The sequence below is a fragment of the Humulus lupulus genome, chromosome 8 (assembly GCF_963169125.1).
Source record: "Humulus lupulus chromosome 8, drHumLupu1.1, whole genome shotgun sequence".
Classification (NCBI taxonomy): Eukaryota; Viridiplantae; Streptophyta; class Magnoliopsida; order Rosales; family Cannabaceae; genus Humulus; species Humulus lupulus.
The window spans coordinates 134,612,621-134,631,978 of NC_084800.1; the positions used below are offsets into that span (position 1 = coordinate 134,612,621).

Sequence of the window (19,358 nt, forward strand, 5' to 3'; positions counted from 1 at the left end):
ACTCGGCCATGCACTCAACGTGCCCAACGTCGTTTCTGGCCCTTTGCCGTTCCCGGCCCCTGCCAACCTCGGCCATCGCCGTTCCCGGCCCCTGCCGACCTCGGCCATCGCCGTTCCCGGCTCTTGCCGAACATTTACACAATAGCATTCATAGCATAATAAGCAAATACTGAACACTAACAAATTCAATCAAAGGGCTACGCCCTGCAATTCAAACATATTGGGCTCAGCCCTGCATACAAGCTCTATGGGAACAAAGGCTCCCTTACCTGCGTCCCAAGCTCTCCGTGCACTGATATCCCAAGCACAGTCCTCTAACTTGAGCCTCGCCGAAACCCTAGTCACAACACATTAACAATATCCATCCATCACGTTCTAGTCCATAAAGTAACTTTGAATCATAACTCTAATCTCTGGAACCTTGGATTCTATCAATCCGGGTGATAAAATCCGTCCCGAGCCTTAACCTTTGAGTTCCCAAGCCTAAACACACATTAATACACAGACTGGCACTAAGAGTCGCGGCCCTACCCACAAGTGCCGCGGTTAGCCTCAAAACAGAGGCTAGCACTTCACTGAAGAATACACGGACCGCGACGCGCATCCAACTCCTTGGTCTCCCATGGCCGCGCACGCACACGGGCCGCGGCATGCCCCTCCTAGGGCCGCGACCCTCACCTCCAAACCCAGAATTCTTCATCTTTTCCTGCATTTTCTTCAGACCAACTCATCCAATAGTCAAACTAACAATTCCAAATAATCATTACAAAGATTCTAGCCCAGTTTCAACATCAAAACCCATCAAAACCTGCTCCAAAAACTCATCGAAAACACCCAAGAATAGAGCAAATTCTACTCACATGCATATCCTAAGAACATAGCTTAAATTCAAGTGTAATTCCCATGGGTAGAGCTTACCCTTGCTGAGTTATGCCTATGAACTGTTTTCCCCAAGTGCCCAGCTTTAGCTCCTTAACTCTAACAGCCCAAAATCCTCAATTCTTGACTAGTTCCACCAAAGCTTCTTTACTGGTTTTTTTTTTTTTTTTTTTTTTCACTAACATGTTTCCTTGAGTTGCCTTAGAGAAGAAAAGGTGAGAGAGGGTATAGAGTTAACTTCAGCTGAGAATGAGGGGAGAATGTCGGTTTCTAAATCTCCAAAAGCTTCCTAGACTTTGTTTTATTTAACTTAAGCTTTAAGGTTACCTCAAGGCTCGCGGTGCCAAAAACGTCCCCGAGGGCAAAATGGTAAATTTCTCCAATATTCCCTCCTAGACATTCTATCCTCAAATATATCTCCGAATATTTATTTCCATGACCCGATAACCCCATAACACATCTAATACCCAAAATACCCCTCGACTCGCCCTGAGTCTGATTCTCGACTCCATTGTGACTTTCTGGCTAACCGCTCTCCAGGACTGTCTCGGATCGTGCTACACAGGTATATGCCACATGCATATTTAATTCAGCTAAACATGCATCTTTATCACGTATTCACATAAATTCACATATTAAATCATTATTGCCCTCCAGACATGCTAATCAAGGCCCTAAGCCCTATTAGCAAATTCGCGTCGTTACAGTTGTGTAGGGTGAAGGCCTGTGAAGGAGCAAATGGCTTTAGATGTTTGGAACTAAGGACCATTTGGTGCTTCTTTATAATGTCTTCGGTTTTCCATTTCTCTTATTTAGCTTCTATAAGTTTTCAGATTGACACAAAAAATGAAAGATCTAGGTATGTTTGAAGCTTTTTTAGATAGTTATCATAAGCTTCTTAATGCAAAACAACCTTGGTTTTTGGTGCCATTGAAGAAAGGACTGAGAAAAAATTAAAGATCGATAATTTGAGAAGTAAATAAAGTTGAAAGTAATTGCAGATTAAGTTTGAAGTATTGGGCAAAAAGTAAAATTAGAGGTTAGAAAAGTGATTTTAAAGGAGCAGTGATTGAGCACGAGATTCAAAAATAATAATCATGAGATTTCAAAGGGATGTGGATCATTTTGAAATCTTTTAGGACGCATTAAATTTATTGTTCCTTGGTTGACATGTGGTAGCTCTTAATCAAAGAATAAGGGGCTATTGTGTGGAACAAATTTATGTAATTGAAGAATGACCTAATCTCACCCGACCCTCCTTGGGTTGTTCTTGCCAGATCCTTGAGAGTCAGATCTCGCAAGACCTTAGATATTTGAACTATAACTTGCCACCTTTTTACTAGTGACATGAACCAATAATTAAGATAAGTATTACTAAACTTAAATTGACTTAATTTGTCTATAAATAAGTTTTTGAGAGAATCTTCTTGGCATCGGAGAGGCTTTTGTACAGGTACCCCTAATGGTTTCTTTCAACTCTTCAGGACTTGGTGATTCAATTCTTGCATTAATATGCAAACCTTAACCTAAATATGGAATAATATTGCTCGACAACATTTTGGATTGATCAAGATGTGATTTAATTTTAAGGGGAAAAAATAACTACCAAGTGAATTTATATATTGTGGACAAATATATAAATATTGTTGGAAAATAACTAAAGTAATAGAATCTTTTTTCTTTGCACTTCTTCCTCGAAAGTAAAGACAGTACTCAGTCAACATCATGGCAACCTTTTCCCCAGCAATTAGGCCTCAAGGACTCTGTTTTCAAAACATTGGCGTACTTGCTCTGGTACGTCTCGAACACTCAGCTGGACTAGATCAATGAGTACGAAGCTCCTACTGCACCCCATTCCAGAAGATAGTGAAATGAAATGACACAGAGGGCGTGTAAGAAAACAATGAAACATTGCTATGTTCACTGTTCGTGTCATTTTCGAGAGTGTTTGTCAAGCGTGTAGAAAAAGATGGCGTTCATCTCAGAAAACGACGCCGTCTAAAGGAACACTCCTCTCTTCCGCCAGCAAAGGAGTGCAGTAAGTTCCATCGCCGAGTGTGGAGCTGCTTGTGGACTATGCATGATTTATATATAACATTTTATCGATATTATTATTCGATGTGAAGATTCTTGTTATTTTGACGCAAGAGTACTGAGATCCTAACTTCCTGTCATCTTTAGTTAAGCATGTACGAACGTACGTATAAATTCATAATGTGTTTCTGCGTTCAAACAAGAGTTTACAAAGACAAATAATCAAACAAAACATGTACGGTAGAAAGATTGCCAAAAGGATACATACCCATGGAAAAAGAAAAACGGAAATAAATTGTTATCTTTCTCAGTTTTGAGAGTGTTTCGCACCCAAGTATTTTATTGTCTACTAAACTATCTACAATGAGTGAAAAATAAGGACAATCTTGTGAAGAAAAATAAAGCCAGTATTTCAAGCATAAAATGTCCATTTTGCCATGCAAGTTTGTGTAAGTGATGAAAAGGCCTCAAAAAGTTACACAGCACAAATGATCCGACTTTTGTAATTTGAAACAAAGAAGTTGAGTTTCGCATGAACTAACATATTATCATCATTTACAGGTCTTGTTCCAAGAAAAAGAAAAATGAATGTTGTCAAAGCTATGCACCCAGGTAGACCAATTCACCATTGATCTTCGTATTGCTTGTGCTTGTTAGTTAGAATAACAATTTCATGTGGCTGTAACAAGTGTCTGATGAATGGCGCCGCGCCCTTCGCCTTTATGGTCTATACATTAATGGGTTACTCTGATTTCAATTACCATTGTTTCTTGAAGTACAATTAATGTGGCTAAGCTAATGTATTTATAATCAAGGGCATGTAAGGTTGTATATGCATATATTCCTTTGAAATAAGTTGTAAAAATTAGAAAGTTTGCTCGCGTTATGTAATGAATCTTATTTTGATATACAACTTCATTGCCAAGTATTTTCACAAATGTATAATCAAGTGCATACTTGTACATTTTTCGCGTGTATAATTTATTAAGCTTCAATAAACTATATGTATCTAAAGTTTTGCCAATTCAAAATCAACAATACAGAAATAAAAATATATATATGCTTTGTTGTAATCAACATTAGGATGAGTTGCTTTTCTCAAACTATAAAACCAATGCACATTTCGTATTGTATATGGATTTTTTGTATTTCAAATGGATATACATCTTTGTGGAGCCAATGATGAAGACGGTGATGATGATGATGATGACGACTGAGAGTGAGAACCATCAGAAGTTGACGTGCCATGAAACAAATCTGACAAGTAATTCCCCAAATCATCAGGAGAAAACCTTACCAACAACTCCAAATTAGTCTCCTGACTCAATAAAGCTAAGTTTGCTTCATAAAACTCCTTGTATTTTGGTACTAGTTTCTTTGCTATGGAGATTTTCAACTCATCTCTCAATTTCCCATCTTGTACTATCCATGAGGTTTGCTTTTGGTATGCTTCTTCGAAAGCTGCATTAAACCTCCTGCAACTCTCTTTGGCAATATCACTTGACAATGGTGAGGATTCATTATCAGGTAAAGATGAGAGCACCTTTGTCCAAGCCATGGATTCATAGTTTGAAGCGTACAAATGAACCATCTTCATGTGTTTCGAAATCCAATCCTCGCCAAGGGGGAATTTTAGGCTGCTGGTACGCACCTTCTCTACAATAAAGTGAAGATTGTTGGCAAGGAAGAGATATGACAAAGACACATCTTTGTGAAGCTCTGCTTTGCAATCAAGCTTGCATAAGAGAACTAAGATGAGCCAAGCTAGGTGGATCGAGACTGCATCCCGTTCGCTGGAGGTCAGACTTTCAAGTAAAGATTCTTGCAGCTGTGGTAAAGTTGGTGATCTTGGATAGTCAGCAAGGACATCACAAAGTGCCCCACTATGATCTGCTAAAGATGATATGTAATCCATCACTGATATGGTCATGGGATGAATCCCTCCCCCAAGGACAACTGTTTTAGATGAATCTTTCTGGATTGTGGATTCAAAATCTGATAGAATTAAATGGATTGAATCTCTAAGTCTGATTGTGGATGAAAGTGCTTGTGACATAATAGCTGAGGTTGATTGTGAGTTGAATATTAACTCTGTTTCTGGCCACATATCAGAGAATGCTTCATACATCTCAATGAGTTGGAAAATTCTTTCTGGTGACTTTTTACTCTTTGCAACAAGTTCTGGCAATCTAAATAAATTGATTGCTCCTTCTTTGATGACCTCATAGAAACATGACTCTCTGATTGTCTCTGATGCTGAAAATACATGATCACACAGAATTCTTTCTCCTTTGAAAAGTGTTTTCACAGCAATCTTTGTAGCGTTCAACCATTTCTTAATTGTCCCATCCCGAGCTTCCAAATTCATTTTCAGAATACGAGAAGATCTGAATCGTTCAATTCCAAGCCGATACAATGCCTCATCTATGATTGACTTTCTGATAACTTTATATATCTTCACGCACTCCTTCCCATAACCACAGCCAATCATACAATCAGCTATGGACTTGAGATCAGACATGGCCTGAACTGAGACTCTTTCCAACTCTGCAATTGACTCGTCTACAGTCTCCAACTCCTCCTCAGATCGAGCCTCATCGTCATCACCAAAATTACTAGACCCCGTAGAAGATCTACTTGAAAGGGATTCAGGGTCAAGGTGATCACGGTTTCTAGACAATATATTATAAAGCTCTCTCTCAAGCCTTTTCATGGCTGTTTGCATAAGCTGTTGGGCTAGTACAAGCTTAGTAGAGGTGGCGTTTTCGGCGACAAGATAGTGCATGGCACGGCGCAAGTCATTGACAGACTTGATGAACTCTTTGCCTTCTTTCCTATTTGTTTGGAAGAGTGACGTGACTTTGGTGTAGGAAGAAGAGTTTGGATCCCATTTGTTGATGATGGTTTGTACATTATCAATGTTCTCCTCCATCATTGACAGAGAAAAAGTTTGTTTAGGAGGGGGAAGTGAGAGAGAAGTTGGCAATGAATATGATGGTGAAAGAGATTTGGAAGATGAACTGAAAAGGCTTGACATTGCTCTTCTTGGATGAAATGAGTTAGTTTTGGGGGTCTCTAGCAACATTGTGGTTGAAATGTATTACAACTCCGAAAATGAAAAGAGAGAGGGAGAGAGACTTTTAAAGCTTCAAATTCAATGTGCGTTTTTGAGTTGAGGCCAATGAGAGATTTAGTATGAAGTTTGATTGGGAGGGGCCTATATATAGAGGAGAGTCAAAGGAGAGAACCTCAAAGTCTGCAATTGAGGGAGGTGGATATTTCGGCTTATGTATTTTTTTTGACCAAAGAAGGTTGATTGATTTGGGTTTGTTTGTATATGTGTCAAGCTCACAGAAAAATTAATGTAATTCCCTTAATATATTTATTGACAGGAAAACTTATGAAAGATAAAGACCCAATTAAGATAAATAGCTATTTAATCCAAATTATGCTATAAATATGGTAAATATATGACTAACTTCTCTGGCTCAAATTTACATATATATAATACTCTCTTTCCCAACGACTGAAAATGGATCTAGGATCTTCTTTGAAGCAAAAGTCTTTAACTTTTTTCTATTGAAGATAAATAAATTAATATAAGAAAATATTAGTCATATACACCAGAACTTTCTTGCCAATATTATCATATATGACACCTTAAACAATGCTTATTTCAGCAGCTTTATTGATGGTTATAATAATTAGATAAATACTAGAATACTTGTCACAATAATCTAGCTCTATTTTATATATTTCGTCCGGCCATGAGTTTAAAATAAGGTAAATAGCATTTGGGTCCTTAAATTTCACTTGTATCACTTAGATTCTCAATAATTTTTTTTTTAGCAATTAGATCCCAATTTTTACTTTTTTGCTCACATAGGTCCCCATGTTATGTTTTATTAAATAAACCCTAATTTATAAGATTAAAAATGAGATTTTAACAAAAAAAGTAAGTTAATTATTACCAAATATATTATTTTGGCAAATTGACCTAAATATTTTCTTCTAATATTTAGAAATAATGAAGAAAAAAAATTCTATTATACTTCTAAAATATTTAATATATCACTTATATATTAATTAGTTTATTATTTTTAATAAAAATATTAATATACTTTAAATTTTAGATGCATGAAACTTATAAAAGATACACTTATCTATTTTCTAGTTTTTTTCTCAGTACACACAATTCTATTTAAACTCCTTATGCGTAGAAAGAATTTTAACAATTCTTGTGGAGTTTAAATAGAAATGTGTGTAGTAAAAAAAATAAGGATATGGATAGAATCACTTTTAATAAATTTCATATTTCTAAAATTTAAAATATGTAGAAATTTTTTTATTAAAAATGATAAAATAATCTATATCTTTTTTATAAAAAAGGTGTGTAGATAACGAAAATTCTTGGTTTTGTTTTTTTCCCATTAACTTTAACGAAATATTCTTATATTTAATAGAATATTCTTATATTTAACAGTAGATTGCAAATTTGACTTAAACTCAAATAAAATTAATTAAATAAAATAAAAGGGGATATTTTTCGATATTTTACAATAATAATTATTTAAAAATAATAAAATCATACGTTTTATAACTTATATAAAATTTAATTAAACGTCACATATTAGAATAATATCATATTAAACATATAATATAATTTACTATCAACTAATAACAAACTTCTTTTTTTTTTTAAAAAACTAGCAACAAAACTTAAATGTAACTAAAATTCATGTATAATATATATACTATTAATACCATATTAATATAATTAATATATATAATAAAATCCAAACAACGACAAACTTAACAACAACGTTAAGCTTATTAATTATTATATATAATTTTAGCGGTGTATGTATATACATGTTTTAATATTAACATACGTTTAATAACTTAAATAAAACTCCATTAAACTTAAACTTCACTTATTAGAATAATATCATATTAAACATGTAAAATCCTCTTAAATAGGCAAATTAAGAGACAAAAATATTTTAGTTGTTTTCTTATTTTTCTATGATAAAATCGTGTATGAGCTGGCATTTACTGTTGTATTTAAGCTGGAGAAAATCATAGTTTATTCTCCCTTTAATTCTTCATTCTATTTAAATGAGAAAATCTATAAAAAAAAAAGGGTAAGTTTTGTTGTAAATCGTTCCAGTTTGATCTCTGTTTGTTTATTCCTAATTTTCAGGGATAAGAAATCACACAAATGATTAAAATCGTGGTCCTCACGAGTTTGAACCTGGACTAAATTATGTCCTAGAACATTTAATCCTGAAACATCAGGATCAGATCTACGTTGACAAAATCTGTATCTGATCTTGCAGGAGTTATGATGTACAAGATTTTTTAAGATTTCAAATATTCTCTTTTAATATTTGATATCTTTGAAAAACTTGGCAGCAGTGGTTTTTCTTGTCTATAATAAATAAGAGACCATTTTCCTTTTGAAAAGTTAGCTCTTCCATTCTCTAGTTTCATGATACATCATCTGTGAGAAGAGTTTTTCTATTTGTGTTCTTTGAAAGGAATTCATTGGTATAGGTTTCACTTTCACTAGTTGTTTTTAGTACAGGTATCAAAGTATTCGTGACACACACTACCTTCGGGAGAAGGTACATCCAAGACTCACTTTGGGCTGAAGTAAGCATTCATCAACAAGCAAGAAGGGATTTCAAACTCTTGGTGAATTTACAATGATTGGATCAATAGAGTGAATACTTTTAGATTACGACAAATAATAAGAGGGAGTCTATTTTTTCCTAAGTCCAATCTATTGTATTTGTGATACTTTATTAATTAATCATCTTCTCTAGGCATGTGCCCCATGGACTAGTAGTATTCACAAGGACACTAAAACTACATAAACAATTATTATGTCTCATGTTTCTATCTATAAGTTTTCTCTACTTATTATGTGTATATTCTGATTAATCAGCATACTATTCTAATTGATCAGAGTATTTTTATGTTCAAACATTTCTTTAAATTACAGCTTTGATCAAAATTCTCAAACAACAAAAGTTGTTAATATCTGAAACGGACTTTCAATTGGTATCAGAGCAGTTCACTAAACTCTTAGTGAGATCTTGGTGTTTTTAGTTCAGTGTATTTTTTTTTTCTTCTATGCATCATGTCATTCTTTGCAGAAGGGACCTCGACCACCATTACTAAATGATTCTAATTATCTTTACTGGAAGGTTTAGAATGAGAGCCTTCATAAAATCACATGATGAAAAGGCATGGAGAGCCATCTTGACTGGGTGGTCAGCCCCAACTGAGGTTGATGAGAAAACAGGTGAAACAAATTTAAAATCTGAACTAAATTGGACTACCGCAAATGATTTGTTTTCTAGCTACAATAGCAAGTGTAACGCCTGGTTACCCCAAGACCGTTACGGTGACTGTTGAACCGTAAATTTAACTTGCTAACCGAGTTCTTTGGTTAAAAACGTGCTTTTAGGTGTTATTAATAGGTTAAGGTGGAAAACCAATCAAAATTTACATTTATAAGTTTTTTATGATACAAAATGATCATTACTGTGTAAAATTTACAATCCGCCGATCTAAGCGGCAAAAATAGGGTAAACTCCCTAGTTCCCCTAAAACTCCTTGGCTGTGGCGGTCAAGCGGCCACATATGTACACATCACCACCTAAGCTCTCCACTTAAGGCTGGGTGAGCTTTTATTTCCCTTTACCTGTACCACATAGCACCCATGAGCCAAAGCCCAGCAAGAAAACAAAGTAATGCATATAAATATTATCAAATGATTATTATTATTATAATCACACAAAGCTTATAGCTCTGAACAGATGAGTGAATATCACTTGAGGTTCTGGTAAACCATAATGAGTGATTGACAAGCAAGTCACTAGCTTAAACAGATGAGTGACTGATGGGTAAGTCACTAGCTTAAACAGTTGAGTGACTGATGGGTAAGCCACTACGGGGCTCGGCACCCACAGCCATGTGACTAAACAGTCACTGTGGCTCTAAGTAACTAGCCTTTGGCTAGACAAGCACTTATAGTATTCATCAACTTGAGGTCGGCCTAGCATTAACGCTCTTTCGAGTCATTTAATGTAGATGTTGATTAGATCTAATCTTTGTTGGCTTGCGTTAAACACGCTAAGGTCGTTCTTGACTTATGAGTCAATATCATATGACCAGTGTTCAGTACTACTGCCAAACTTGACTAATGAGTCACAGCTTCACAATTGATACTGACACCATTGCCAATTCTGACTATTCAGTCAATACCATGCACAAGTGAGCAAGATTTGCTAAGCATTCAATAATCAATCCATGTCCACATCTAAACATTCAACATGCCTCATGAATAACCATGCATGTCACATATGGGGTGCAGTTTTCTCACCTCTGATTCGAGGGAGAATTAATAAAAGAATGACCCTTGAGAACGATCTATCTTTTAGTTCCTTAGCGGTCACCTAGTCATAACCAATTGGAAACTATTAATAAAGTAAATTAATGAAAGGTTCACAATCTAAAACCACACTTCCGGGACCAATCCCACACTCTCGAGACTCTCAATCTACTCAAATGGGGTAAAGGAACCAACACCCAAGCCTTAAAAACCATCCCGAGCCCTAAAAATGAAACTTTCTGAAGTTGGCCTAGTGCTAAGGCGTTGCCAAATGGCGCCGAGGCGCTGACCCAAGGCAGAGAGGCCCAAATCTCTGCCCTGCATAGCACTAGGGCACCAGGACTGGCGCTGGGGCGACAACCTCAGATTAGAGAAATTTCTGGTTTTCCCTCCTTGCGATTTCCCTTGAAACCAACCCTCCAAACTAATCCCAAACATTACCAAAACATCCAATTCAACCCCTAAACTTCATCTGCATCATACCCTCATCAAAACCCAAGCAACCAAACTCAAAAACTTCCACTAATTCCCAATTATCCACATCAAAATTTATAAGCTGAAAACTATAAGGAAAACAGAGCAAATCTTAAAGTTCATGGATGATTTCTTATCTCAAGCTGGTTTTGAGTCCTCTTCAATGGATGAACTAAGTTTATAAACTCCAAACTTTGATTTTCTAGCTTGTTTCTTCAATTTGGGCTCAAAAACTCCAAAGGAGAAAGATGGAAGATGATGAACGTGAGGAAGGGTGAAGCAACTCTATTTTTGGTTCTGTTTTCTACAGGTTTCTACAACCCAAAAGTAGATATATATCCTAGGGGTGAAATGACTATTTTTCCCCTAGGTCATTTAAAAGTTTCTAAAGGCTCCCAAGGGTAAAATCGTCCTTTTCAACCTATTTCGTTAATCATAATTAATACCATCCAATTCCCGCTATTCTCGATATTCTCAAATACCAATAGTTCATATATTGTTACCCTTTAATTCCCAGCAACGTTTTAATCATTAAAACACTCTGAGACTCACCCCGAGCCTCGAACTTAATCCTGTTATGACTAAACTGCTAATTTATACTCAAAGATCGTCTCATGCCGAATAGCTCGAAAAAATCTACATTATAATGTGGCCTCAAAAATATATCACCGACATGCATACAAATATACAATTACGCCCTCAACGAGCCAAATTACCAAAATACCCCTATCCTGAAATGTTGACCCACAAGCATGCATTTAACATCATATTATAATATAATTCACATAAACATGCATATAACAGTTTAATGGCATAATAAATCAATTATGGCCATCCTTGCCTACTAGTCCAACCATTAAACCACATTAGGGATTTTGGGGCATTACAACAAGGCTCTACACACCTTGTTCAATGTTGTTGGTGAAGGATATATCAAACTTATATCCTCTTATGAATCAGCCAAAGATTCTTGGCAAATCCTTCAAACACAATTTGTAGGAACAACTGATGTCAAGAGATCCAAACTAATCATGTTGCAAACAAAATTTGAAAATCTCAGAATGTCTGGTCTAAAACCTTGATTGAATTCTATGAGAATATGTCTGATATTGCTAATGAATTTTTTTCCTTGGATGAAAATTTAGAAGAATATGTTTTGGTACAAAAGAAATTGTGTTTTACTTGACAGGTGTAGCACAAAATTAACTGTCATGAAAGAAGCCAACGATCTGAATGTTAGGGAAGTAGAAGAGCTAATGGGTTCATTGAGAACTTTTGAGCTCAATCAACAGATCAGAGAAAAAGATAAACCAGTCAAGGGTAAGGAGAAAGGGAAAGACAAAACCATAGCCTTGAAAAGTTCTGAACAAATCCACACAGTGGATGAAGAAGAAAGTGATTTGGCCCTTCTTACAAAAAAAATTCAAAAATATATGAAAAAATTGGGTAACAAAAAGAACTTTTCAAAAGGCAATACTTTTTCTAAAGTCATGTTGCCTAATAAAAAGGGAATCTAATACAGGGAATGTGAAGGTTATGGTCACATTCAAGCCGAATGTGCTAATACCTTAAAGAAGAATAAAAAGGGGTTTAATGCCACTTGGAGTGATAGTGACTCTGGTAGTGATAGTGAGGAAGGTGTGAGTGTGGCACTGACTTCAATCTTTTCTAGCTCATCATATTTTTTGCAGAAAAAGGAGAAAATTCATATGTCTAAACAATTTTGTTGAGACAAACACAGTTTCAGATGCTGTTGTTGATATTACTGATGATATTAAGTTTGATTCTGATGAATCAGAAATTAATGAAGATTCTCTTGAAGAATCTTACAAAAAGATGTATGATGAGTGGCTGAAAGTTTGTGATGTTAATCAATCCAATGCAAAAATCATAAAAACTCTTTCTATTAGAAATAATGAACTTGAATCTAACACTAAAGATTTTGAGTCAAAGATGTTTTCCAAAGATAGTGAGATCAACAAGCTAAAAAAAGAACTTGATCTTATCAAGAAAAATGTAAAAATGTTCAATCTTGTATCCACTATCTTTGAAGAAGTTCAAAGTGCAGGTCAATGAAATTATGCAGTATTAGGATCAAAAGGTGTACAAACAAAAAGAAAAATAACGTTTGTACCAAGTACGTCAACTAATCCCACCACATAGGTTTCTGATCCTTCCACATCACACTCTGATCTTACTGAGAAAACAGGTAAGAATCTTGAACTTCTGAATAAAAGATTTATTCATGTCTGTCATTTCTGTGGAATAAGAGGTCACATTCAACAAAAATGATTTGATTAATAAATCTTCGAAAGAAAAATTATTTTCGTCATAACAAGTCTGTCAAAGTGCAAAAGAAATATGCTCCTAAAAAGACATGGGTCAAAAAGGGTGAAAATAAGTGTCTGACTGCTTTTACTTGTCACAAAACACATATTTCCAACTCATGGTACTTTGACAGTGGGTGTTCTAGACATATGAAAGGTAATAAAAGTTGTCTTATGAACGTTAAAACTGCTCATGATGGCACTATTACCTTTGGTGATGGTATGGCAGGAAAAGTTATTGGAAAAGGTACCCTAAATCTTGAAGGGCTACCTAAATTAAAAAATGTGCTTCTTGTTGAAGGACTGAAAGCTAATTTGCTTAACATCAGTCAAATTTGTGATAAGGGATTTACTGTTAATTTTTTTTTTTTATCAAGAAGAAATTGAACTTCATTGAACAAATGAACAATACAATGGTCAAAACAAATGAGAGTCAAAGACTCAAACACCAACAGGAAACCTACCAACTACACATCAGAACAGAAAGCTACTAATTACATTATAGTTGCCGAATATACAATTGGTCCTTAACTGAGATATGACTTTTGGACACTATATTTAGCCTATATTTAGTAATATACTTAATATCCTGAGTTAGCTTCAATACTGTTGAGGAATAACCTTCATGAAAACATTTATTCTTATTTTTCCATATACTGTAAGTGACTGCAGCACAAACCATATTCACTATATCAGCTTTAACTCCATTTCAAGCTCTAGCCAACCACACCAACCAACTATGAAAATCGAGAGGCCAAGCAACAAACCCCAACCAGTCAAAGATGCTATTAACCAGCTGAGTAGAGAGGTTACAATCAAAGAAAAGATGAGAGTGGTTCTCCTGAAATCTATCACAGACTGGGCACAACTCAGAGGCCATTTGAACATTCAACCTGTTGAGATTGTCCCTGGTTAAAAGCTGAGAATTAACTACTTGCCAGAGCATAAACCTGTGATTTGGAAGGATGATTCTACTCCAAACAGTTCTGTTGTACTCTACCCTTTGCAGAATTAAGTGGCAGTTATACAATCTTGATGACTTAAATTTCCCTTGCACACCAGCAGAAAGAATATCAGCAGGCCTAAAATGAACCATGAGATGACAAAGCTTTCGCCAATACCAACTGCAATCAGCTATTAAATCATAATTCCAGAAGTTAACACCTTTCAAATAAATGGAATGGATCCATTTAACCCAAAGCAAATCGGGTTTAGCTGACAAAGCCCAAACATATTTTGCTAACACAGCTCGGTTCCAAATTGCTCCTTCTCTGAATCCCAAGCCTCCATAGGCTTTAGGGAGACAAACCTTCTACCAAGAGGGAATTGTAACTTACTTCTCTGTCCAGAAGAGCCCCACAGAAAACCCCGACAGATCTTTTCAAGTTCCTTGACTATGCTTTGAGGCAAAACAAAGATAGACATCCAATAGTTTCGAAGCCCAAGCAACACTGAATTTATAAGCAGAATCCGGCCAGCAAAAGATAGGTGTCTACTCGCCCAATTCTGAATCTTCAAGCGAAATTTCTGAAGGATAACCTCACAATCTTCATGTTTCCATTTAGTAGGCCTCATAGGGACCCCAAGGTAATTAAGAGGAAATAATCCTTCTGTCAGATTTAACTCATGAGCAATTCTGGTTCTGTCAGTGTTAGAAACTCCACCAAAATATACATGAGATTTATCTGAATTAATGGATAGACCTGTGGCAGAAGCAAAGTCATCAAGAGCCTCCTTGACAGCTCTAACAGCAGCGAGAGAGCCTTTACAGAATAACAATAAGTCATCCGCAAAACAAAGATTTATGAGCTTGAGACTTTTACACATTGGGTGATATCTAAAGGGTGAACTAAGAGCAGCATGTTGCAAGCTTCTAGTCAGATATTCCATAATAAGGACAACAACAAAGGTGACATGGGGTCACCTTGTCTCAGCCCTTTCCCACCTTTAAATTTGCCTTGAATTCTGCCATTCATCAGAAGGAAATAAGAAGTATTCCTAACACAAGGCATGACCCAACCAATGAATTTCATAGGAAATCTAAGAGCTTTTAACAGGTTCTCAAGAAAATCCCAATCTACCGTGTCATAGGCCTTTCTAAGATCAATCTTGATAGCACACCTCGAAGAAGTAGAAGCTCTCCCATAGTTTTTGATGAGGTCTTGAAAAATCATTATATTATGGGCAATAGAGCGACCCTTGACAAATGCTCCCTGATTAGGTTGTACTAGATCAGGTAGAATATCAGCCATTCTCTTACAAATCAGTTTCTCCATACACTTGTACAATGTAGAGCAACAAGCTATGGGTCTGTAGTCAACAACCCGTGAGGGGTTAGCGACCTTAGGAATCAAATATAAGGTTGTTTCATGGAGCTCAGTAGGGAAAATACCAGTTTCAAAACAATGAGTAATAGCAGCACACACCTCATCCCCTATGTCATGCCAAACCGCTTTAAAGAATCCTGACCCAAATCCATCAGGACCCGGAGATTTGGTTATAGGAATACTGAATAGAGACTCCCTAATCTCCTTACTAGAAAAAGGTTTAAGAAGCTTCATTTGCTGCTCAACTGAAAGCCGAGGCCCCAACTCTATAATCTGATCTTTAACTCTACCTAAGGTCGAACTGGAACTTCCCAAAAAATCTCTTAAATGCCCCACAAAATGAGAAACCACTTCTGAGAATTTATCCACCATTTTGCCATCTTCTATAATGAATGAGACAATACCATTCTCCGCTTTACGCTTCTTTTAAAAAGCATAAAAAAAGGAGGCATTCAAGTCTCCCTGTCTCAGCCAAGTAATCTTACTCCTCTAAATTAAGAAGCTTTGATAAAGCCTTTCCTGAACAGAGCAAGCTTCAGCTGCTTTCCTCTCTGCTTCCTGATAACTCAAAGCATGGGGGTAAGCTTGAGCTTGCATTTGAGCTGCTTGATAAGTCTCTTTAGCCTTATAGTAGTTAACCTTCAGGTCTCCAATTTTGTCTATATTAAAGGCTTTCAAACAATGTTTTAATCTCATCAATTTAATAAAAATGGCCCGAATACCAGTAGCATTAACCGGCAGCTTCCAACTCCTTATGACCTGAGCATGAAAATCTTGATGATCTGTCCAATAGTTGTAGAACCGAAACACCCTAGTCCCCATCTTCTCAGGAACCTGAATTTTAACGAGACATGAGCAATGATCAGATATAGCTTCCCAACTGAACATAGCAGTAGCTTGAGGAAACAAATCAATCCATTTCTCATTTATGAGCACATGATCAATTTTAGTGTAAATTCTAGCATCACCATTTTGGTTATTGGTCCAAGTAAAATAAGAACCAACACTTTTTAAAGGCTCTATATAAGCTTCTGCAAGCCACCGAATAGGTTCAACCAGCTCCAAGCCTGATATAGGCTTCCCACCCGATCTATTTGTGCCTGAAAAAGGGGCATTGAAGTCCCCTAAATAAATCCAAGCTTTGTCCTTAAGAAACGACCTTCGAAGCCCTTCCCAAAGGCTTCTCCTTCCTTCTATGGAATTCAATCCATAGATGAAAGTTACACCAAAGTCCTGCTGCACACCAGTCAACTTAACCAAGCAATGACCAAATTGGTTAGATTCCTCTAAGATAGTAATCTTAACAAATGACTTCCTCCAAACTATCAAAAGACGACCTTCAATAACTAAACTAGTATAGTAATCCCAATTCGGAAAATGAAGATCTATAAACCTACTTATTTTGCTGCCCTTCAACTTTGTCTCTAAAAGGTCACCAACACCTATTCTATAACTTTTACAAAGGTCACTAACAGGGCTATGCTTATTAACTCCATTAAGCCCTCTAATATTCCAACTCAAAATATTACTACTATCCATTAGAGGAAATTGATAATGAATTGCCATCTTTACCACTTACCATGTCCTCTTGAAGCACCACAAACTTGTTTAATCTCTTGTTCTTTTGACCTAGGTTCTTAGCATTTTTAACTGACCCCTGTCCCTCTTTTGATTGAACAGCAAATTTTTTCGGAGTATGCCACTGATGGATAGTCTGATCATTTTTTTCACTCCCAGCTGAATCCCCCTTATTTGGTAAAAGAGTCTCATCTAATTTGGCCTGAACCTTATCCTCTTCTGAACTTGCCTGAACCGTAACCTCTTATGTATCTGCCTGAGACTCATCAAGCTCCAACTCTGCATCCTTATTTTCATCTGAACCCTGTGCTTTTTCCTCCTTACTTGATTTGGATTCCTTCATGACCCACTGAGCATTCTTATTCTTCCTACTATCTGTCATTGAATGACCAAAACCAGAACAATTCTTACTCTTAATTGGTAACCATTCATATTCAACCCCTTGCTCCATGATTTGTCCATGTTCATTGATGTACTGTATACTTTTCGGTGGGTTATCTGTAACTTCCATCTCTACTAGAACCCGAGCAAACTGAATACGCGAGCGATCTCTTGTGTATTTGTCTACCCTTATTGGCTTGCCTATTGTACTAACAAGGGCACTGAGACATTTACTGCCCCAATATTGAAGACCCAAATCTTGTAGACGAATCCAAAGAGGAACAGAGCGAACTAGTCAAACAGCACTCAGATCTGTTGTCCATGGTCGAATAATTACAGGTTTCCTATCAAAGTGGATAATGCCATTCTCTAGAACATGGTCCCTTGTTGCATCATCATTGAACTTAACCATTGTTAAACCCATAGTCATTCTTGCTATCTGAGCTATCCCAAGATGACCCCAAATCCATTTTATGAACCCTTCAAAAACTACCATAGGTGGATTTGCTCCTAGCACCATACAAATGACTGCCGAACTCCAATTTGCAGATTGAAATTTGACCTCCTCAACATCAATCCTAGCAAATTTTCGTCCCTCCCTGAATTCTGGTTCTGTAAACTCAAGCTTCTGGTCTGAAAAGGACAAGCAACTGGCTGTGAAAGATTGCCATTGTCTCTGAGCTGAGGCTTGAAATTCGTCCTCACCAACCTTATCTGCCCACGAGGTCTTCAGATCACCCGATTCTTCCAATCCATTCCTTACAGTAGTAAAACCTTGGGGTCCTTTACCCTCCGAACTCATCAATTTCACGTTCCAACTCCTCAATAGTATCCATAGCTTCTTCACCATTCGCAGCAAACTCAGAATCTTCAAACCCACGATCGTGATCCAAATCAAGAACTGGAGACTTCTCTGCTGAACTTTGCTGTAGAACTTGCTCTCCTACCCGATGTACTGGCTTACGTATTGGTTTCTTCTTCTTCGCCATGGGAGAAAACGAACCAACACTCAGCTAATCTCTCTTGTGATTTCTCTTGTGATGATTGTTGTGTTATTGATCATAACGGAAATTGTGTACTAAAAGGGGTTAGATCAATTGAAAATTGCTATACTCTTTCTCAATCCTTAACCTAGAGTTCGGCTATGATCAATTCCACAGATCTGTGGCATAAAAAACTACGTCATATCAACTTTAAGCTTCTAAAAAAGTTGTCAAGTAGAGGAATTTTTTGTGGATTTCCCAAATTGGGAAAAGAACCTACAGGTAAATGTGAGCCTTGTCAATTAGGTAAACAATTGAAAATCACTCACAAAAGTATTTTTTATACAAATACAACCAAGGTTCTTGAATTACTTCACATAGATCTTATGGGTCCAATTCAAGTGGAAAGTTTGAATGGTAGAGGTACATCTTTGTTTGTGTGGATGATTTCTCACGATTTACTTGGGTTGATTTCTTTAGAGAAAAATATGATGCTTTTGAAGCTTTTAAAACCTTATGTCTCAAACTAAAGGTTGAAAAAGATTGTAACATTAGAAAAATTGTCAGAATTTGTAGTGATCATGGAAAAGAATTTGAAAACAATGTTTATCATGAATTTTTTAAGTCTTGTGGTATTTCTCATGAATTTTCACCTCCCCAAACTCCTGAAAAAAAATGGATTCATTGAGAAGAAAAATCGGACCCCGCAAGAAATGGCAAGACTAATGTTAAATAGCTAAAAGTTGTCTAAAAGACTTTGGGCAGAAGCTATTAACACCTCTTGCTATATCATAAACAAGGTTTTCCTTAGGCCTGGCACATCCAAAACTTCCTATGAAATTTGGAAAGGGAAGCAATCAAGTGTAAGTTACTTCCATGTTTTTGGTGCAATGTGTTACATTTTGTGTGATCGTGAAAATATCGGTAAATTTGACGCTAAAAGCGATGTTGGTGTTTTTCTTGGTTATTCATT

At 36.3% G+C, this 19,358-nt stretch overlaps 1 protein-coding gene across 1 annotated transcript; it reads right to left on the minus strand.

The window, feature by feature from the left end:
- Window positions 1-3,796: 3,796 nt before the first annotated feature.
- Window positions 3,797-6,120, minus strand: LOC133798481 (exocyst complex component EXO70H1-like). The gene has a single exon (XM_062236763.1). It carries the CDS (start codon window positions 5,996-5,998, stop codon window positions 4,064-4,066), a length of 1,935 nt encoding a protein of 644 aa, XP_062092747.1. The 5' UTR covers window positions 5,999-6,120; the 3' UTR covers window positions 3,797-4,063.
- Window positions 6,121-19,358: the final 13,238 nt, after the last annotated feature.